The 22,918-nt window shown below is 37.4% G+C and overlaps 1 protein-coding gene across 4 annotated transcripts in view; it reads left to right on the top strand.

Moving 5' to 3' along the window:
* TRDN (triadin) overlaps positions 1-22,918 on the top strand; it is a 221,109-nt gene that overhangs the window by 103,810 nt on the left and 94,381 nt on the right. For all 4 annotated transcript variants that reach the window (XM_071806589.1, XM_071806590.1, XM_071806591.1 and 1 more), the window contains 3 exons: positions 2,098-2,163; positions 2,995-3,057; positions 22,044-22,079. In XM_071806589.1, coding sequence (XP_071662690.1) covers positions 2,098-2,163; positions 2,995-3,057; positions 22,044-22,079 — 165 coding nt within the window. The remainder of the gene's footprint in view (positions 1-2,097; positions 2,164-2,994; positions 3,058-22,043; positions 22,080-22,918) is intronic.

Raw genomic sequence — 22,918 nt, forward strand, 5'->3', positions numbered from 1 at the left:
TATCAGCAGCACTTCAGCCTCTAGTTACTACGAGTAAAGATTAGTCAAAGGAAGACAGAAGGAAGATTTTTTCTGACAGTAATTGATAGACTTGATACACCAGCAGTTTCGATTTAATCAAGCAAACTAAGCGAACAAACCACATTTTAGAAATCAGAAGATTTGTACATTGCATGTGGAAATTAAACACTCAAAAGTCATAGGTAACACATGAAAGTAGAGCTGTGGGGCAGCTAGTGTGTAACCTGAGGCTGAACACCCTTCCATTTTGAGGAGGCAGCCACGGTCCCTAGTGTGAATCTCTGGAACAGCATGTCAAAGAGAGAGAGACAGACTCCTGGGAAACCTAGAGATGGACAATAACAAGAATATTAAAGTATACAAGAAGATGAATCTCCAAACAAGCTTGCGGAGGATGAGCACTATAACAAGTTTGTGGAGGATAAGCACTACTCTGATGCTTTATATGTGTTTAAGAAACCTGAGTATCATAAAGCACAGTCACGACACAATGGAATTTGTAGCTTGAAGTCCAGTATGCTCAGGGTTTCAGCAGAGAGAATTAAGTACATAAAACACTGGGAGAAATGTTCTGTAAAATATATACAACGATTTTCTGCTTCATTTTTTTCAAGACAATAACAAGAGAAACACATTGAAAATATCTATTTAACACAAGAAAGAACTGCAATACTTCAAGATGATGCTTAATGCTAAATACTGTTGCCAGAAAATCAGCAGAAGTCTAGTTTTTGGGGACCTTGAATATTGGTAAATACACTGCAATCATGACAGGCAAACTAACTTTATTTATAAAACCACCATGGACAGACTGTGGAATTAATGTACTCTGTCAAAACAACAATGTTTCTATCAAACATATCCATATTTTGTTTTAGTTTAAGAAACATGCAGTGCAGTATTTCAAGTATTTTTTTTAATTCCCTGCGTGTATTTATTTTTTCATGCAGAAGAAAAGTCTATTGTGGTAGCTAAAGAAGTAAAAACTAAGTTTCTTCATTTTTCCTTCATCTTCATGTTAATTTATTCAAGGGATAATAGCACATTTATTTCTTGGATTTGTTGGCTTCAGAAAATATTCATATACCTTAAATATTTTTCAGGTAAAGAAAAAGCTCTCAGTTAGAGGCTTATGGGCTTGTGTTTGTGCCAGTTGGTGTGGTAATAAAACTTGCTTTCTTATCCACATTCATAACAGTAAAACTTCACAAAAGGAAAACCACAGTTCCACTAACTACATCAACACTCAAAGCCATGCAACACAAACTGAAGGTAACAAATTTGGCTTTTGTGGATAAGCAGTTAAAAAAAGCATTTAGATTAGCTATTCTTGTACACTTGTATTCTTCCACATCAAAATGCAGATTCATTTCCCGAAGGAAAAATAAGAATTATAGCTTCCTCATTTCCTCTAACGAACTCTCAATTTTCTAATTAATAACATTCATGGAATAAGTAATTAAATTGTAACTTTTTGTAAAAAAAAACAAAACCTCCTTGTTTCTGCGGTCCAATTAACTGACAAAATAGAGGCAGATGCTTTTAAATGAACAAGTCATGTTCTTTTGCACATGATGCTTTGTCTGCAATTGTCCATGAATAACAGAAGTCCTGTAATGACAGTTTTAAAGGTTCAATTCATAAAAAGTGTCATAAAGATACATATGATATGCAGGTTTTTCATGGCATTCTGCACTTAATTCCCAAGTACCACTTGCAAGTTTTGCTGCCATTCAGTCAGATTTCATAAAAGAAGCTGAACATCTGCATGGTTACTGAATCGCTACAATAAACTCTTAGTTACATCAGGTTAATGGATATAATTTCCTGAATTAACACTTAAGAAATTACCTGTTTCCATTTCTATCCTTTGTGTCACATTCACTCTCTGAGTATTAAGCTGTATTTCTGAGCTGCTGCTAATAAACTCCTAAATAAGTAACCAGTTTATCAAATCTAGAACCTATTGCAGTTAGTCAAGGATCCCCACACCAAATATATATGCATACATACGTGTGTGTATATATATATAATCTATATAAAGGTACTCAGCTGAACTTCTGTTTCTTTTTTTAGAGAGAAAAGAGGAGAAGAAGAAGAAGATTGATGTAAACAGGGTGACAACTGAAACAAAGAAGAAAGGTATGGTTTGGAAATGTTTTTTATTGGCCTCATTCAGCTTTTACTCCCACTCCTGGCTCCAACCCTGTTTATTTTCATAGGTTAATCCTAGGTTTCTGGATCTTTATTTACCTTCCCTTAGTTGCTTAGTCACTATTTTTATGTCACCACTCTTCAATATCTGATGCCTGATGTGTTCAGTGTCCAATATTTTCTAAACTCTTTCTGTGAAAAATAAAAAGTCCTGTTTGGTGGCCATCTATGGGCTTGTTAAAAAATCTGATGGAGTCCCTATATATCACAGGACATAGTGTTACTTCCATACACAAAACTCACAGGAGATATCACTCAGTTCATGGTACACCACTTTCTGAAGGCAAGACAGATTTGTTTATTTATTTGTTCATGCCATAGAATCACAATCAAAACTTGCAGTAACAAAACTAAATAACCTTTTGGATCATTCATGCCCAGGAAGCATCTAAAATTCACTAAAGTCTTGCTTTCATGGGAAAATATTTATGTCATTTATTATTTTTTAATGATTTCATTGCTACTGGAGCTTAAACTAAAAGGTACCACATTCATGCACTGATGATTTTTGCCCAGCCTTTGATGAATTATTAAAGGTCCGAATCATCCATAGTTGATGCATAGTGATTAATTTTCATTTTCAACTGATTGCTCCCTGGCTAGTTGAGTGCAAGTGCTATAAGGGAATAACCTGAACTAAACTCCCAAATAAGGCACATTTTTTTAAGCATGTGCCCACCAGGATTTGGCTGACTGCATATTTGATTGTGTGATTCAGAGTTCTAGCATATCAAATTACTTTCTTTAATTAAATCATAGAAAAAGAAGGAAAAAAAGAGAAAGCTCATGAGAAGACAACTGTCCCTGAAATTAAGAAAGCAGGTAAGAAATTGAAGTCTGTCTTTCTCTGCAGTAGATATCTGACTATTTAGTGTAAGCACTTTCAGGCTTTAAGCATTTGAGACAGGAGTGTATGAAATTCATTATCACTTAAGAATCCACTCTGGAGATATATGTATCACCTCTCACAGTGTAAATATATATATATATATATATGTAATGTGTTTCCATTATACACTATATATATAGTATTTTATTCATATTATATATATATATGCATATACGTATATACTATATATAATTTTCAATTCTGTGAGCTTGGGATCTTTACAAAAACATTAGAAACACTGTTTACCCTACACACTAAATCAACCCAGAGCATAAATAATTTTAATGGGTGCATGGCATGGAAGAGACTGAATGGAGTGCATAAATATTTGCATGAATTATTTCACAAATTCAGCTCATTTTAAGTAATGAACAGAAACAACATATCAAGCCACTTAATGTGTTAGAAAATAGACAGTCACCTTACTGAGAGTTTATCCATGCCCAGAAAGTTGGGGGAGGTTTGTTTCTTTTTTTTTTTTTTAAAGTTAGTCAATGTTCTGAAACTAATAAATTGTGTTTCACGTTATTTAGCATTAAAAGATTAATTTTTCAGTAAGATTAAAAATTAAGATTTCCGTCTTTTCTGTACTAGAATTGTTGTAAATTTTTTTTTCTGTTATTTCAGTAAATTTGCAAGCATGTTTAATCCACAAATGCAAACATATCTTCAGTAAGTGATGCAGTCTGTGAAACTGTCTCATTAAAATCAAGTCACATAAAAATCAGGGAGAAACAAAATGGTCAGTCTGGTTGTTTGATCATCACCTTAACACCTGGAAACATTGGTTCTACTTGCTGTTTTGTCAGACACTTTCTATATAACCTACAAGCCTTAAAGTACTCAAATGAACCTGAGTACTCAGATGTAGACTAGACTGATGTCTAAAACCATGGAGAAAGGTTTAATATAGGATTGAAAGATTCAGGGCTATAGTTACTATGTCCTCAAGGCAAGCCTTGTGTTCTGTTATCTAATTATTCAAATCTGTTGCATTTTATCAAAAGCTGAAAGGATACATATCCCATTGTTTACTAACATTGTGGTTTACATGAGCAAATTTCAATATGTAACTGGCTTCTTTGTCATTGAGTTGTAACATGCTCTACATACGCTCTCCTATCAAAGTGTTTCCGATGCATATAAAAATATTAATTTATGTTTGGTACAACATAAAGCTGCACAGAATGATATGGGATACATTGCAGTACTATCCTGGTAGCCCTGTATTTAAATATGCCTGTCTTTTATAGTAGGGAATGGCACACTGGGGAAGGATGGGGATGAAAGGGAATACTCCTTTCCACATTAAGTTGCGTATTTAAATGTAAAAACACAGATGTAAAATGAAATAAGCTGACAATTCAAATAGGTTTTCTAATTTTTTTTCTGGTTCCTAGCTAGTATTTCACTTGGGAATACAAAATTGTAAAAGATTACATTTTATAGCAGAACTGCAGCATAAAGTTGTTAATATGTTTATCTTCACAAGCTGTTGCTAAACCCAATGAGTCATCCTAACAATGCTAGAAGGAATATGCTGCTTTGGGCTGGGATGGAGCTAATTTTTTTCATAGTAGCTATCATGGGGCTGCGTTTTAGATTTGTGCTGGAAATGATGTTGATAATTTAGGGATGTTTAATTGTTGCTGAGCAGGGATTACACAGAGTCAAGCTCTTTTCTGCTTTTCACACCACCCCACCAGCGAGTGGACTGGGGGTGCACAAAAAATGAGAGAGGACACAGCTGGGATAGCTGACCCCAGTTGACCAAAGGAATATTCCATACCACATGACGTCATGCTCAACAATAAATCTAGGGGGAAGGTTGGCCAGGGCGTCACTGCTCAGGGACTGGCTGAGCATCAGTTCTTTGGTGGTGAATAATTCTTTTCGTTGGCATCACTTGTATTTCTTGGGGTTTTTTTCTCTCTCTTTGTTATTTTCCTTTTAATTACTATTATTGCCATTGCTATTATATTTTATTTAAATAATTAAACTGTTCTGATCTCAGTCAATGATTTTTCTCACATTTACCCTGCTGTGGGTGGGGAGTGAGCAAGCAGCTGTATGGCACTTAGTTTTCAGATGCAGTTAGACCACAATGAAGACACAAATTAGTCAAATGAAGATATTCACACATTTCTGTCCCTTTTATTAGCTCTGCAGGTTGCTGCATTTTGAAGAGTTTACTAGCCCTTTTGTAAGAGGATGGTAATCCATAATATATTCTAGCTACACATGTTGCTGTTATTCCTCATTCAGCTTGCTCTTTGAATGCACATGTACTTTCTAGCTTTGATTGGCAGCACATATTGTTATCCCTAAAAGGTTTTAAGCCTGAAATAATTGCCACATTTGATCAACAGAATAGTAGTGCATAGCCCAATTTTGAAATGAGGCACCTCAATGTCTGATAGTATTTACATGCTTTGGGCCGACACTGCAAATGAGTCTCAGAGCGCTTGAATCAGCAGCATAGATAAGCATCCAAATGCAAGAGCATAGGAACAGCTTCCAATTTTCTTACCTTTTCCCATTAAAAGGCTAGGCAGAGGCCACCAAATGAAAATTAAACTCCTTTCCCTGGCTTTCACGTACGTTACCTCTGGATGCCTCTGACTCCACGTTGCATTTTGCTTCCCCCAGCCCTTGCAATCCGTGATACTGAGGTGCATGCAGGGCTTGCTGCCTCCTCACCACCACCCACAGCCCTCCCCATGACAGTAGGCAGCTCCTCTGCCAAGGCCTGGCTGCCTGATGCCCCTGTCCCACCTCTGCTCCTTACCCCCACACACCTCCTCCCAGAGGACTCATCTCTGACAGGATGCCCATTAACCAGGCTTTCCCCACAGGGGAACAGTGCTGTGTACGGGCTGTCAGGGCTGTGCAAGAGAGAGAGGAAGACATGCTCTGTAAGCAATAGGAGATAAAAACATCTCTAAAATAATTCTCTGAGAGCAGCTCTTCCCTCCATTTCTCTCCATCTCACTCCCTCTAACAAGGAATGCTTGTGATTGCAAGCACTGAATATTTTTGCTGATTAATATTTTAGATTAGCCCTTTTGTCCAGGAGTGTTACTAGAATGGAGTTTTTTATTGCTCTTCATTAACTGCATCCCTGTGATATTTTTTTATATTTTCATGCCAGCTCACGCTTTCTCTGGTCCCATCTTCCTCCCTTCCTCTCTCTCTTTCTCTATTTTTCTGCTGCTGCAGAGGAGTAAGAGACATCTAATGTGAAATGTTCTCAGTCTTTAGCACAGAGTGAACTGAATTATTCTTAATTAGCTTTTAAAAATGCATTGTAGATAAAACCACATTAATCCTCTGACCTTCAGCTCATAGAAATACATTGTGTTAATTGTCCTGAAAAATAGATAATTCCATTGTTACAAACTCAGAGGTCTTGCTTAAACAAACATAATCATCAGACACAAGGGTCTGGCACAGTCACTTCAAAACATATTACAAAAATCTATCCAGCACTACTCTGGCTAAAGAAGGAGCTGCATCTCCAAATCCCCGTGAAGGGCCCCACTGAGCTTCGGCAGAGGAAAGCCTCTGCCAGGCTGTCCTAAAGCTCCTGGTGACTGGGACACATCGACTCGGAGGGCTTCAGCCTGCAGTTTGACTGAGAAAGAGGACCATCCTCTGTCAAAGCTTTGGTGCCAAACCCACGTGAAAATGAATATGCAGAGACTGGTGTTTTCAGGCACTCATAGTTGCTTGCAGAGTGTTTCTTTGTGGTCCCTTTCTGAGGCTCAGCAGTGTGAAGTTTTCTGCCCCTTCTTGTATCAGCTTTCCTAAAAATTCATGATGTTCACACAGAGACTTTGCCTTTAAGCTTTCTTGCAGCAAACTCCTTTCCACTTTGTTTTGGTTTTCACAACAAATAAGGTAAGATATAAATGAGTTTATAACCAGTCTGGGTCATCACACCATTTCCTAACTAAATCTCTGCTCAGCTATCATTGATGATCTTACCTTCCTGTTATTGCTGCATAATTTCAAATAACAATGGGAACAAAAATACCTAGGTCTTGCACAGCATTTTTTGATAGTAAATCTTAGAACCACTTTGGAAGGATAGTCAGTGCCTTTACCTCCACTTTCAACGCAGAGAAACTCAGGTGTCAGACACATCACCCAGGCCAGCTGTCCATGGAACTTATGATAAATATCATCTGGATGCCAAAGCAATTCTAGCTGGATTAAAGATCACAAATTTTTATATTTTATCATTATTTCCCTAATGAAATGACCAGGCATCTTTCCAGTCACTCTTCCCCGAGCCTGTAGGACTGTCTAGGGTTGTGATCCAAGTGCAGGACCTGGCACTTGGCCTTGTTAAACCTCATACAGCTGGCCTCAACCCATCAATGCAGCCAGTGCGTTGTAGAGCCTTCCTTCCCACAAACAAATCAACATTCCTAACCATGGTGTCCTATGCAAACTTACTGGGGGTACGCTCAATCCTTTTGCCCATATCATTGATAAAGATATGACTGCAATAAAGATGTATCTATGATGTGTGATACTATTTTATATGCTTCACACCAGGCAGTGTCAGCACAGGAGGGAAGTGGTGATGTCTCTCTAGCTGTCAAAGTCAGTCTGTGTCTCCTGAATAGGAAAAGTTACAAATGCTGAGGTACATTTAAAAGATGTCACCATAACAATCAAGCAAACTCAGTCTGCATTGATGAAAAAATAAACTAAAGGTTAATCTTAGATGTAAAAATGGAAAACGTTACTTTATGACTGCTACAGAATCAGGTTAACCAGGTTATTCTTACTACCCTGGAATCCAGTGAGATCATGTAGCTGGTGGGAAAGCCTGTGTTTCATCATGCTTTGGAGGACGATGTCATAGTACTAGGCAGGCAGATCAGAGTGGAGGTGATCAGGCAAGAGCAAACAAGACCTACCAGGTCCCAGTGATTCTTCACTTGAGTTGACCAGAGGTGCATTTTCATCAACTGTACTTTCTTTGCTTTAAAGGTCAGTCTGTGTAATTTGGGGGGGAAAAAACAAACAAACAAACAAACAAAAACAACAATTATTTAATAGAAAATGGAGGGAAAAGATTGTTTTATGCACAAACAGTGTGTTCTTTCTCATTGCGCTCTATACAGACAAGAAGACAAATTCCTCTGATAATTTATAAATTCCTGGTTTGAACAAGAACAAAAAATCCATTTAATTCTCTGACTTCCTTGGCTCAACAGTATCTCTTGCAATCTCGATACTAATCCTTCCAATACCATAAGAGAAGAACTACTGCCACCTGGTGATCTTTTTCTCCTACATGGTTTTGGTTGATTTGGTTTGTTTTTTTGCTTTCAAATGCAGCTATTTAAAGAGTCTGACGGTTAAATGATTAGCCTATTGCTTATTTTCCTGTGCTACTTTTCCTATTTCTTTCATGGCTAGAAAGATGCTAGAATGTCATCCAAATGTGACACCATTCTCAGAAGAAACATTTTGGAATGACAGTATTTTAAGCACTGCAGAAAAGTAAAAATGAATTTAAATATACATTATGACATAAGTTTATACTTAAAAAAAGCCCATGATTGGTATACCCACTGATCTAGAGCAGTGGATGCACTGCCTGAAATGTTTTGGGCTGATCCATCTGCAATTGATTGACCACTTCATCTGAGATCCGAATGTCGATCCCAGATTTTTTCTGATAAGCAAATGTGTTGTGCTGGCACACATTATTAGGAAGAGATCTTTGTTGCCTCTCCAGAGCAGGGTTTGAAACTCCTCACTCTACCCTGCCCACTCTCAGGAGTGTATTTCCAACTGGGAAGTAACTGAAGTACTGACAGCTTTCAGCAATCTAGTTTGGGCACCGCCATGTGTCTCATGTTCATTAATGTGGTAGATGTCACATGATAGATGCCAGCACATGGGAGGGTGGTAGGTGCTTTCAGAAGAACCCAGATGTCAGACCTACAAGGGTCAGTGAGGTGTAGAGGCTGTCTCCATTAGGCTGCTTACAAGGGCAAAATGGAGTTGTGAATCCAGACCAAGAGAGCCCAAGGTATTTTGAAAGTGGCTGGTCACATACAGAAAATGATTTTTCATGAATATTCTTCTAGCTTATTAGATAAAGTATGAGGAAAAGGCAAGAACTGCAACTGTTAGAAACTGGGGTGTACGTATATGTGTTATTGTGCATCTGGGATTGGCCAGACCTGCTTTCAGAGTGGCTGTTTCACTGCATTTTTTTTTTAATTAAAAAAAAAAAAAAAAGACACTGTAGTGGGTTGACCATGGCCAGCATCTAAACACCCACACAGCTGCTCACTCACTTCCCATTCACAAGTGGGATGCAGGAGAGAACAGAAAGAAGTGAGAAAACTCCTGGGTCAAGACAAAGACAATTTAACAATGAAAGAAGAAAAAACAAGTGATGCAATGGCAATCACTCACCATCTCCCACAAGCAGACCAATGCCCAGCCAGTCTGAGCAACAGCCACCCTTCTCCCTGTTCTTCTTCTACCCTCAGTTTTTATTGCTGATCATGACTTAATATGGTAGGGAATATCCCTTCGGTGACTTTGGGTCAGGTGTCCAAGCGGTGCCCCATCCCAACTTCTTTCCATCTTGGTGGAAGTAGGCAGAGTAGGAAAAAGAGAAAGGCTTGATGCTGTGCAAGCACTGTTTAGTAACAGCCAAAACACTTCTGTGTTAACAGCATTCGAGACACAAATGCAAAACAGAATACCATACAGCATGCTGTGAGGAAAATTAACTCCATCTCAGCCAGACCCTGTACAGGAACCTATAATACATGTTTATTTGCAGCTAGGTCTAGAGAGATTAGGAGGAGAGACAAATGTAAAAATTCAGTAAAAGAAATAATATGCAATGAGTTGCCTAGCGATTCCTCATGCAGACAAAGGAATCTATAAGTACAGTAATTAAGGGAGCACAGTGCGTTATGAATTGAGAGCAAACTTAGGAACAAATCGTGTTAAAGCACACATAAAAAAAGGAAGATCAAATCTGGACCTTAGAGCTTTGTGAGTCTTCTCTAGAGTATTACTTATCTATATTCTTTTGACATCTTTCTCTGCAGGACTGTTCATCTACTTGTACATTTCTGCAGAGGCTATGGCTTGGCTTGCTGTGGGTTTGTACAATCCTTAGCAAAAACTCTGGGTCTGGTCTCAACTATGATTTTCAGTTGGTAATATCATTATTTGAATAAATGCCCATACACCAAAACCTATAAAAAACATGTAGTTTTCCCAGCTGGCTGACTGGGACTTCAGGTTTTATCTCCTGCACTAGAGGCTGATTCATTCCTGACTAATAACTTGCTCATGACACTATTATGCGCGTCAGGCCCATACTGATTTTATTCTTTCCTACTCCTCCTCTCTTGGATCCTATTCATAACTCACCTGCTGTTTTCTGACATTTTTGCATTAGTAGAGGTTTCTCCTTTCAGACACAAGCTATGCATCCAGCCCTTAGCACTGGTTGTATTTACTTACCCGCAGAACTGCTGGATTAGGATTCCTGCACAGTTACCTGCAGGTGATGTTATTCAGTCTTCTTTCTCTGACACAGACAGGGTTTAGTGGCATCTCTTGACTTTGATAACAATTTCCTGTTTGTGAGGCTTTGTACAACGAAATCACAGAAAGTGGAGATGGAAATGACCTACTAGGTCACCTAATCCTTCCCTCTGGCAATGCAGGATAATTCCTTACAGAATATCTTCAAGTGCTTTATCCAGTTTAGTTTTAAATATCTGAAGTAACTAGGCCTCCATCAATTCCCGCAGAAGATTATTCTATGAGCTAACAGATCTCACAGTTAAGAAGAACTTCATTCCAGTCTGCCTAAATTTTCCCTTGCTTAATTTTATCCCATTATTCAGAGTTATATTCTCCTGTGACACCCAAATATAGTCTTTTTATCCTCAGGGCCCAATTCCCTACTACCTCATGTTATATTGCCACTTACATTTACATCTGGAAAGTACCTTTAGAATTGACATAGTGAATGGCAAGTTGAGGTTGATATTTTTTCATACAGCCATGAAATTATAAACCTTGCAAAGGGGAACATAGACCATGGCCACACATCAGCTGTGTACAAGCCACGGGAGAGACTGGAACTTGCATGTTGGTATGTGCTCCAAATGGGAGAAAGAACAGGAAAAAGTCACTCAATGTATTTACAAATTGAGGATATTGTTCAGAGAAAGTAATAAAGTATTCTCTTTAACTCTTCAGAAAGAGGTAACTTCGTTATAGTGGATACTAAAAATTTTAGTTAGAGTAACTGCCTTTAGTCTACTAGGAAAAGTTTAATAAGAATGAATGACTGGGAGCTGAAGGTAACCAAATCCAGACTGAAAATGAGGGACATGTTCTTAACACTAAGAATGATAAAATATCACAGCATAGGGTGGATATTGCTTTCCCTGGTGTCTGCAGAAGATGATTGTTTACCTAATGGAAGATACACATCAGCTGAAAAGGTGGCTAGTTGAAATATAGGAGTCTCTGACAACAAAATGTCAGATTAGATATCCTGGTGGTGTGTTCTAGCCTTCAACATAGTGGAGGTATATCCTCAGAGTTACATATGATAAGCTAAATGAGAATGCAGTGGAGAGTCAGTGCAGAAGTGCTGCTGGAGACAACTGTCTTATGTCTTCATTGGAAAAATGAAAATTCCTTTCCACATTATTTTTATAAGCCTTTGTAAGCTGAACACATGACTGGTAGTCATCCTTCAAGTATTCAGTCTTCCATGGAAAACAGGAAAACCTGTTTTTCCAGTTGCAAATCATCAAGAGACAGGTAGGGCCATTTAGTAAAAATCAGATTGTAGCTCCCAGAACAGATTAAAAAAAGAAGAATAAAAACAGGGTCACGGTGAGGCACAAGGCAAAAGATCCAGCAGAGCAGAGATGCAAACATAGCAGAAAAGCAATTCCCCTGGTCTCCATGTGACTGGCTGTTAAGGGAGTCTGCTCCTGAAACAAGACAAAAGGCAGCTCAAATATGTCCTACACTGAAAGTTTCAAAGTGCCCAGTGGACTCTGAATTCTATGCTCCATTCTCAACAGTGATTGACAACACGATTTCAAAGACATTTAGGTGCTAAAGATGCAGCATGGCACCTGGTGGGATTTACAAGCATGTCAAAGTAGGCCAGGCACTCCCACTGATTTTCTGTGAAAACTGAGCTCCTATACACTTCTTCCACTTTTGAGAAAAGGACAGAGGCTGCAAGGTCACTGCGGTGTTTCTGAAAATGTTGTCCCTTACTGCCTGTTGAAAGACTACTTCAGTTGGGAATCATAACTTCTTTTATGCCAAGACCAAACCAAACACTTATGCCCTTTCCAGAACATGGTTCGGGTTCAGTGTTTGAGAGCTAGAAATAAGGCAAAATGCAAAAAGTTAAGGAGTTAGAAACAGTTTTTCCTGTCTTTGTCCTGTCTCTCCCTCCCCTCACAGTAACAACTGGTTCAGTGTAAGACTGGATCTTCATTATGACTGGTGTGGCAACCCTGAGGTGGAAGACTGACCTTTCATTTAGTATGAATCGACTTCAGAGGAAACTCTGTCTCCCTCGCCATGCATGTCCACCTGCATGTGTTGTGCAAAGCAAGCTCTAGAAGAGAAGAAGATGAATATTCACTGCCTAGGGTGTCTGCTCTGTACATGAAATGTTAGCAGCAGGTTAACAAGCTTTAATCACTTTTCAGTGGCCCCTTCGCTAGCTATTGTGTGTTGACCACTTTTAAGGCTGTGCTGAGTATTGCTCAAGCCAGAACCATTTCTTTGTGTTTGTTCTTTCCCATCTTTGACTGCACAAAGCAAGGAGTGTTGTGAAAAAGGCAAATGGTGGATGATGGTGGTAAGATCTGGTTGGCGAAAAATTAGAAATGTCAACCCTTCAATAAATACAGATAAAAGGAAGGAAGCTTAGGCTTGTACTGAAACTCACTTTTTGATGATTTGGCAAGACAATCTTTCTTGAGCAAAGCATGAGGGTCATTTTAGTGTCTGACAGGCAATCTCTCTTGACACTGCATTGTCAGTCTTGTAAAGAACTGTTTGGGGAAATATGATACTACAAATAAAGGAGCTTGAAGGTGATATATATTCAATCTAAAGAGCACACAGGTAACCAAACAATCAGTTTGCCTTTGGATTTTCAGATATGCAGAATGAAGTACCTGTGCTCTGAAAGCAGCTGGGTGGCATAGCTTTAATTAAAGAATTTAATTTATTGCATCAGCCCTGTTTATGTTGGCCTGGGGATTAATGTAATGTTTGTTTTTCCAGTCACATCCAGAAATAACAGGATTAGAATATGCCTATGCCTCAAACAACACAAAGTTAATCTTTTTAATGAAGAAGAACAGTTCTACGCACTCAAAATAAGATGTGCATCTGAGTCAGCAGGCCTGATATTTAGGATAATTGTTCTGTGTGAAACATCTATGCACAGACACATCAGTCAAGTTGCAATGACATACCTACCCAATGCTGTCTATTTTCTGCTGTTACTCAAAGGACAAGTTGAAGGTTTGCCCTACAGCTGAATAAAGTCAGCATGAATCTTCAGAGTTTGGGATTAGGTTGATTTTCTTTCTTTTCTTTTACTTTACATGTGAAAAGTAAATTTTCCATTGACCTTGAAGTTAAGTTTTGAAAACTTTACTAAGTTTTAGCGAACACATATTTGATGAAGACTTTCATGTCACTTATTTGAACGTTTACTTCAGTCTCTTGGATGCCTTTCCCCTAGAAAAGTTCGTAGACCAGAGGTATTCCTGACTTATAATAGGGCATCGTTTACACTTGACTCTTAGTTACAGCTGTTTAACATTTCAGTAATTGTTCCCAATGGCCATGCTTGCTCTCATGATCTGTTTTTCAAGAAGCAGAGCCAACTTTGTGGCTTTGTTATACGTAACTCTGAGAGACTAAGTCAGATGAAGTATTATTGAATGATTAGGATAATAGAAAGATGTTATTAAGCAGAAAAGTCATACATAGCTGTGGTTGTAAGTGCATCAATTTTTAGCTTGATTGTAGTAGGTTCTGCATGAGGTTGCTTTCTCATAGATTTTACTTCACTTATGAGGGTGTAATTAGAGTAGTGTGTCACCTATAAAGATGAATGCATGAACAAGATCTCCCCTTTCACATAGTCAGAATGCTGACTACATCTATGCTCAGAAATATGAAAAATGTCTTCATCCTAGTGATAATGTCTACAGATGCCATCTGTATATCAATGTATCCAAGAGAAATTAAAAAATTGAAATATATTTAGAAGTACAAAAAGATATATCACAAGGATGCATAACATACACTTAATAAAGACTATTCTGACTGAAAAAAAAATCCTCTTATGAACCATTCAAAAAGTACTGGTGCCAAGCTTTCTTAAGAAAAGTGTAGAGAGTATATCCCTCATGCTGTTTCAAGAAAAGTTAAAAAATACTGAAGAAAATTTTCAGCTGTTATAATATTTACACTGATTCCAATGACAGTTTATTCCAGGAAAAGATCTGATTCTTAAATTTCAGGAATTAATATTATTAACTGCATTTGCTATACAAAAAGTACTACCTTTTCCCTAAATGACTGCAACTTGCATAATTAACTGCACTTACAGCTTTCTGTATGTGGATGACTGTGATCTCACATTGTACTCCAGAGCTTTGCTTTTTTAAATCATTCCTGAGGAATGCAGAAGGCAATGGAACATGTTTCCACCTGCTCTGTGGTGGGGGAGACTGAATCCATTTCAGCAATTACAAAGCAGAAAGGAGAAATGACTAATTAGTGGAACCACGAATCACTGGTGCAGTTGAAATTGGCCATTCCCAAAGTGCAGGCTGTTTCTTACTACAAGTGTAGCCGAATTACTTGTTTGCTTACATCCGTTTCTACTTGCTTTATTTTTCACTCTGTTGAGTGAACTTCTTTAATGATCTGGGGAAATCTGTTTGATGTAACATTTAGTATTTCAGCAACGCACATTGCCACATAACTTTCTGGAAAGCTCCGCAGGCTTTAGGCTACTACCTGCCTCTGGTGCTGTGCTGCTCAGGGCTCACAGGCACGTGGTGGCTGCGCAAAATATAGAGCTCCTTTGTAAATAGTGATGGATATAGTGGTGTGAGGAGACAGTTCAATGGGGAAGCAACACACCCAAGGGTTGATGATCAAAAAGAACTTGGACACACCAAAAAAATAAAGAAATTATCCAAAAGCCTGCTATTGTGAGTGGGGAGGAAATAGAGATGTTGCAGAGGAGAGTACCCTTCACAAAGAGCTTGAATATTTTTCCTACTTCAATGGAAAATGATCTGAAAAAATTTTAGAATATTATCACCAATTTTCTATTGTAATCAACAACAGAGGAACATTAGTTGGTTAGCTAGCATTTCATAGTCATAAATTCTTCAAACCCTTTACATCCTATATTGTTTATCAGTCTCTTTTTAAAATTGTTTCTTATAGTCCACTCTCACATTGCTTGAGGAAGCATGATTTTACCTTCCAGGAGCTCCACTTCCTCCCTTTTTTCACCCAACAACAAGAATGTCTTTTGCAGTTTCCCCTCACTTTGTGTCCTACAGGCTGGAGAGATTTAAAAGCAAAACCTGTAATCTGGGATTCAAGACTTATTGGCTTCTGCCAAGAAATTTCTCCATTATTCCCAAGTTACTCTCAAAGGAAGCTCGTTCAGCTCTGGTTGGGGAGTTTATTGCTGTCATCAAATGGGTCAGGGAAGGTCTCTGAAGCAGCAGTGGTGCAGTACCTTGCTTTTCCTTGTGCACATCTTCAGCATTGCTGATGCAGTGAGATGCCTTTCTGATGCTCACAAAGAAATGGTATTTTGGAAAGACAAGAGGAGTTTTTGTCAGGAGTTGTCACAGAGCATATGGCAATATCATGCTCAGTGATGAAGACAGGGAACAAAATCAAGTGCTGGTCCAAACACAGAATTTTCCATGTGGAAGAAATGTTGGTATTTCTGAACAGTTCTTTTAATGCCAATGTCAAAATTTAGGGGTTTGGGAAAGTATGTTAAAAAATTAGTCTTACATTACTATGATCAGTTTTGATAGAGCCTTCCTAGGTTTTAAGCCCACTGAAAAGAAGAAACAATATTGTTTTAATTCCCCATAATATGAAATTTTAAAAATCTTGATTCTGAAAAAGAGACTTTACAGTAGAAAGGCACTCATAAAATGTCCTTGTATGTGGACATCTGTTGTTTCAGAAGTGACGAAAATCAAAATAAAAAGTACTCCCAAAAGCCTTGAGATGTGGTAAGATGACAATTATATCAGTAATGTCATAGAATTCGTGTAAAATTACCAAAAATAGTATAAATTAAAAAGCAACTGAGTAAAAAATTCCTAAAGAAAGTTCAGAATTGAATGCTTCACAAAATGTTGGATTATTAGTTGAAATCAATACTATTTTGTGGAAATAAGTTTTAAAAACTCCAAGTAAATGAAAAAATATATGTTAGACCACAGCATATTTCAATAGGAGGTTTGAAAATGCTTTTTTAATTACTATATGCTCAATAGCAGTTCATTTTTCATAATGCTCAACTGTCGGGGTTGTTTTCCTCTTTTACCACTGTAAATCACATTAACTGCAAATCTTGCTACTTAATAAATTGTTTTTAAATTCTAGTACATCTGCTAGCTTGGGAGTCGACTGTACGGAGACTGGTCTCTAGGCGACTTTAATTATGTTTTTCATTCACATGATGGAAATTCTCAGCCATCAGATGCCACTTGCTATAATTTTTATTTCCACTCTCGTGAACTCTTGCTTAAGGCAGCAAAGGGAACATTAGCTGTCTTACTTGTAAGGTGCATAGTCTTAAAAGCTCTGCTGTTGTACTGCATTTGCAAAGACAGAACCAAGCTCCCAGAGCAGGATCTCAATTTTGCTTTTATCAGTAATAACAGCCAGAAACCTTTTCTCTTCTGGAGAACCGGCACAATTTTGACTGGCAGACATTGAAAAATAGCATGTCGATTTTCAACACAATTCTCTTTGATTCTTGAAGTTCCTGTTCATGTTTCTGCCCCCTTCACTTTTTTTCTCCTATTTTTAATTACAAAATAAATTGAAAAGCTACGTCAAAATAAATTATAAGAGCCAAGCAATGACATGAGATTTGTGTAAGTCTTATTAGAAACGTTCTTCTTTGAGTCAGCTGGTAGAGCTGTGGTCACATTGTGTGAGGCATCTTTATCATATAAGTCATTTTCTGTGGTTCTGTGTAGATCATTAGTCAATCAGGGGGGTCTGATTAAGTCTATTCTATTACATGATCATCAGCTAAAAGACTGAGAAGGTAGATGGTCAGTGCTAGCTGATGTTTAGGATGAGAATTCCTCATTTAGTAACTGCTTAACTTTGTAAATTTCTGTTTAGCTTTTGATTCAGTAAATCATCTTTCAGAGGCATCTAGTAATTCCCCAGGGTCTTTGTGCTCAGTCCAGATCAGCCTTTACAGAGGAATTCTTGCATCCTTCACATACTTAACCTTAGTGATGGGGTTACACTATGTTTGATTAGGACCTTAGCTACTGTTCAGCTTGGACACTGGTTGCCAACTGATGATGAAATCAGTTTCTGTTTGCAAATTCGATATTACCATCGTGTTCTTTGGTAAGCTTCTAAAGAGATAGGTTGTTTTAGATGCAACATACAAAATAATGTTTCCAGTAGTAAAAGTGGTTTTAGGTGGCTATTTTAAACAGTGCATCATTGGCAGAGCTATCAATATATTGTCTCTGAAATATAATTTTATCTGAATAACACATTGAAGTTAAGATATTTTTATAAGCTTATATATATTTGAGTGAGAGATATCTAGGAAGAAAAAGCACAGAGAAGCCTTTCAAGAGAGTACAATTTGAAAACCATTTATTTCCCAGAACTTCTTTTTATATATAAAAATTATAGGTTGTATGGAGCTACTGAAGGTCTGCTGTTCTCAAATGTACACTGTATTATAAATCCATTGCTAAAAAAAGATGTAAAAGTTTTGTGAACCCTAGATCTAGAATTCACTTCAGAGCAACATTTGAAATATTCCATTTTGGAAGTTTGTTTAAACTCAAACAACCACACTCTGTACTAGAGCGCTGGAGCGTCCTTGTCTAATGGCTTATTACCAACCTCCTAGGGACTCTCTGGCTTGAAAGACGCTATATAAGCTTAGAGGGATTTTTATTTTTTTTTCTTGTCCCATGTGTAGTTTGGATGTCATTTGCAGTTACTGTGTACTGCTAGTTTACTTCAAAAGAATGCTGATTGAGGCCTGAGGAAAAGATCGAGCTATGTGCTAAAAAGAGGCAAAAGAATAAAGTACTGCTTTGCTGTTCTACTGAGATACATCTGCGCTGGCTGCCAAATGCTCATTTCTAGCTTGAATTCAAAATTGATCCTTTTAGCCTGTACAGATAAGAACAAAGTCAGATCATGTTTGTTTAAATATGTGGTATTTTTAAATAAAATAATTTTTTAAAGTTTTATTGCACTTTAATCTTTTTCAAGGGTGGGTAAAAGAAAAAATATGTTCATTCACCTCGGAAGAGGAGAGCTTGTAAAACCATGCTTGCTTTTTGAGAATACAGACCAGAATACAACTGTCTTCAAATGTCTCTTGAGAATAAGTGTAAAATAACAGGGTGCTTCACAGTTCTCCATGGCTGACAGATGAATTTTTAGCTGTGATGCATAGTCTGTTAAAGCCTGTTGCAGGTGTTTTCAAAAAAGCCCATGGCTAGGGTGGTCAGAGGTATCCGAAAACTTCAGATTGCTCAGTATTTGAGTGGTTTACATAAGCCCTTTAAGAAGACCTGAGTACCAAATGTCCTCAATAACTTGTGAAAAATTGACTGCTTCATATTGGGAAACAAATTACTAAAAACATCAGATTTTGAAGTTTTATCTCCTATAGTAAGGCTACTAAAGAATTTGGGTTTTTTTAATTGCTTTACATTGTTGTAGAAGTGTGACTCCTCTTGAAAATAAAATGTATTCCCTCTTGTTGGATATTGAATAGCTCTGTCACTAATACCAAGGACAGTCACAGTGCTTTTGACTGTAGTACTGGTTAAGGCTGCTAGAGTGCCCAGACTGATGTTCCTGTGTTATATTGGTCCTAATGGAGTTACATGACTTCCAAGAAGTGTGGGCACCATTCTCATGTCATAGAGCTGCCATTCCTGTTGCCAGACTTCAGATGTAAAGTTTTAAAGAGAAAATAGCCTAAAGCTCTAGAGATTAGGTCTAGTGTCTTTCCTAGGCTGACTGGCAAAGATGTGTTTCGGATAATGTTCATATGTCACCTAACACTGGTGTTTGGAAAAAAAAAAAAAAAAAAAAGTTAATTTCTTCTGGAAATTCCTCTTCTTAACTAACCTGAAAAAGCAGACCCACCAACAGGTCAGAGAGCTTGTTGTTGTTCTTTTTAAGAAAAAGACATAATTACTATAAAAACCTGTATAGCAGGTAATCACATTTAGAGACATCAGAAGTCCTGATCAGTTTTCTCCTGTGAGATCTACCAGTTGTTCAGTTCTCTGCAGTTAGGTAATTTATTTCACTCAAGTGTGAGTCGCCTAGATGAAAATGTTATATACCTTCAAAGAAACCTCCATGGTTCAAAGTCCACAAAATCTCTTCTGGAAAATTTTCTGTAAATCATTCCAGCCTAGTTGCATAAGTAGGGCTTTAGAAATCAAACTTTAAGCACCTTGGCTTGAAAAGAATAGCCTGAGAGTAAAAATATTTACATTTTCACATCAACATATGCTATTGGAATCAGCTATTGGTAATTTTTCTGCACTTAAAAAATCTAAAGAAAACAGAAATACAACAACAACAACAACAAAATTGTAAGATTTTTTCTTTCTGGAAAACTTGTGCAGCTATTTACTCAGAATTTGCTATATGCTATGTATTTCAGATAGTGGAAAAACACATTGATTCTTTTAACATAAATTATAGCTCTGAAATATATTAAAGTATCTTGTAATGATAAATGATGACTTATGAAAAAAGGAAATAAAGAACTTGAGGGTTTTATTTTGATCCAGTCTGTTATTGTAAATGATGCTACCAATTTATTTTTTTATAACCTCAAGCAATAGAAATTATTGTGATAAATGATTCATACTGCTGCAATATACACCTTTTAAAATTTCCATATCTGGCAACTAATAGGCTCTTCTTGAAGGCTTTAATAGGCTCCTTAGCCAGATAACGTGACTGAAAGCTGCCTTATGATTAATTTCATCTAAATGTGGTAATTATCATACTTTGAAGTAATGCCTGCAAAACATGCTTTCACAGAGAGTTAGTGGAAGCAGGGGATTAACCTAGAAACATTTCAGTTCAGAGCAACATATCACCCAAATAGAAATGTATTTTCCTCTGAATTTTTCAAGACTTTTTATTAGACTACTTGGCAGTCATTTGCATTACCTTATCTCATATCAACTTCTTCACAGCAATTTAGAGAGCAACAGAAACTGAAACAACTTTGTATTATTATCAGTAATGGGATAGTCTTGGTTTTGCAAGCTGCTTATTTTGGCAGCTTCTGCCCTAAAGTATTTCTTGTATTAGTCTTTAAGAACACAATTAGTTTATCATTCACATATGTTGTGGACATAAGCATTATCCTGCCTGTATTCTAGTCACACTGTAGCTTATTAGAGAGGATGTTCATTTCCTCATGGGCAACCAGAAGAGTGACTCCTTCCACTACTCTACACATCTGTCTTGCAGGACTTCCATGAACCATTTTTCAGTTGTGCAGGTGAGAGTACTGAAAAAGGTACATAAGGTCCCAAATATGGTTGCAAAACTGGCTAATTTTTGTACCCAGCTAAAAGCTCTGAGGTAGAATAGCACCAAGGAGAAAGAAGCATTTATGCTCACATCTGTTTAATAAGGATTCCAAATCTTCTCTCAGCCATCAGGAAAAAGTCCTACAAAAAAAGTGGCACAAAAATGTCACCTTAACTGAAGATGAAACCGAACAGCTTAGTTAAGTCTCTCTGGTAGGCTGCCTGTTCATGCTGTATTTTGATACAGACAAGTGATTTTAACTTTATTTAAATCAACCAGGGACAGATTTTGTCTACTCTTACATGGTCCATATGTAGGACTGACTAAGTTTCTTCAGGTTCATAAGCTATTCCACATAGGTTCAGTTTTGGCAAGAGTCGTATATGTTCTTTTTTTCACAAATATGAAAGAAATGTATTAGCTTGAACTTTAATTGAACATTGGGAAAAGTCTGAAGAAGCAGGGATCTTTTCTCCAGTCTGGATTGGAGGGATGGTTCAGATTGTCTCTCTCTTCTCATTAGCTGTAAACCGTCCATTTCTTTTGTCATGTGGGAAATATGTGGCAGCTGGAGTTTTGGCTACATTTTACATGGAGCCTTGCAAACTAGGCCTCAATTTCATGGTTGACAACAATTGTAGGAAGTCAATGCCTTTCATTACGTCTCTATACTTCAGCTCCTATTGCATCTTCCCTTGCGCTTCTGCAACCTGACAATGTGTACAGGGTGTGCAACCATGGCTCAGCTAGTACATATAAACCATGGTAGCTCTATCAATCTCTCAAGATTATTATATTGAAATTAAACAAAAATCTTCACATTCACACAGGTTTTGTTGCATTCACACTTAAGCTTAAATTAGTGCAACTGTGAAAAAAACAGAAGTAAACTGAGTCACTGTATCATTCAAATGCACTTTGCAGCAAATAAACTGTTTCACCTCTAAAGCACACCCTGCATTTTTTCTGCCTATATCCTTCCTATGTTTTTATGCATGTGTTTTTTATCTTACAGATAAAAAAGAAGCTGCTGTGTCCAAAGAACCCAAAAGTAAGAAACTACTGTGCCATAGGTTATGAACTCTTTTATATGTCATGTAGTTTTAAACAGTACATTTCAATAATCCAAAGTAATAGTTATTGAGCTATTGAAAATACTGCTACATAGTTTATAATTGAACAATGGCATGTTTAGATTTCAGCTGCCTCTTACTTTCTAAATCCATTTTATCCTACTTCTAATTCCACACTCCTCTTTGTGACTGACAGTTTTGCCTTCCCCTCTTTTCTGTCACTGTCTTCAAAAACAGAGGTTTCACGAGGAAGGAAATGTCAAGTGAAGTCTCAGCTGAATGTGCTCTCAGTGGCAGCAATTTTGGTAAATGGGTTGAGAAGACTGAAAGTCCAACATGCTGAGAAGCATCAAATTTATCTTCACAAATGCAAAACAAAGGCCTTGCCTATCTAGTTACTCCACATTCTGACAGCAAAACTTCTAAGTCAGAAGAGAGGTAGGGGCTGAGCTCTGCTACATAAATACTCAAACAATGCTCTGAGAACATTGTTAACAAGGGAACTCTTATGCCTTCCTTTTCTACAAATTTGCAAGGATCAGTGCCTAAATACGGTGAGGATAGACAGTTCCACTGGTAAGACTTCATCTGCTCAGATCTCTGTTCTGACAGTATAGTATGTAAGAAAATATAGGAAAAATATGAGACTTCAAAATCACATGCAAATTCATGATTAAAGAATGCTCTGACTCCCATCTCCATATATGATATTTCCCAATCTGTATAGCAGAATAATCCCCTACCACACTCAGTTTTTCAGGAATTTATTGAAAGACAATTAAGAAAAACTTGCATGTGGGTTTTCTACTCAAATTTT

Source organism: Patagioenas fasciata, chromosome 3 (genome assembly GCF_037038585.1).
Source record: "Patagioenas fasciata isolate bPatFas1 chromosome 3, bPatFas1.hap1, whole genome shotgun sequence".
Taxonomy (NCBI): domain Eukaryota; kingdom Metazoa; phylum Chordata; class Aves; order Columbiformes; family Columbidae; genus Patagioenas; species Patagioenas fasciata.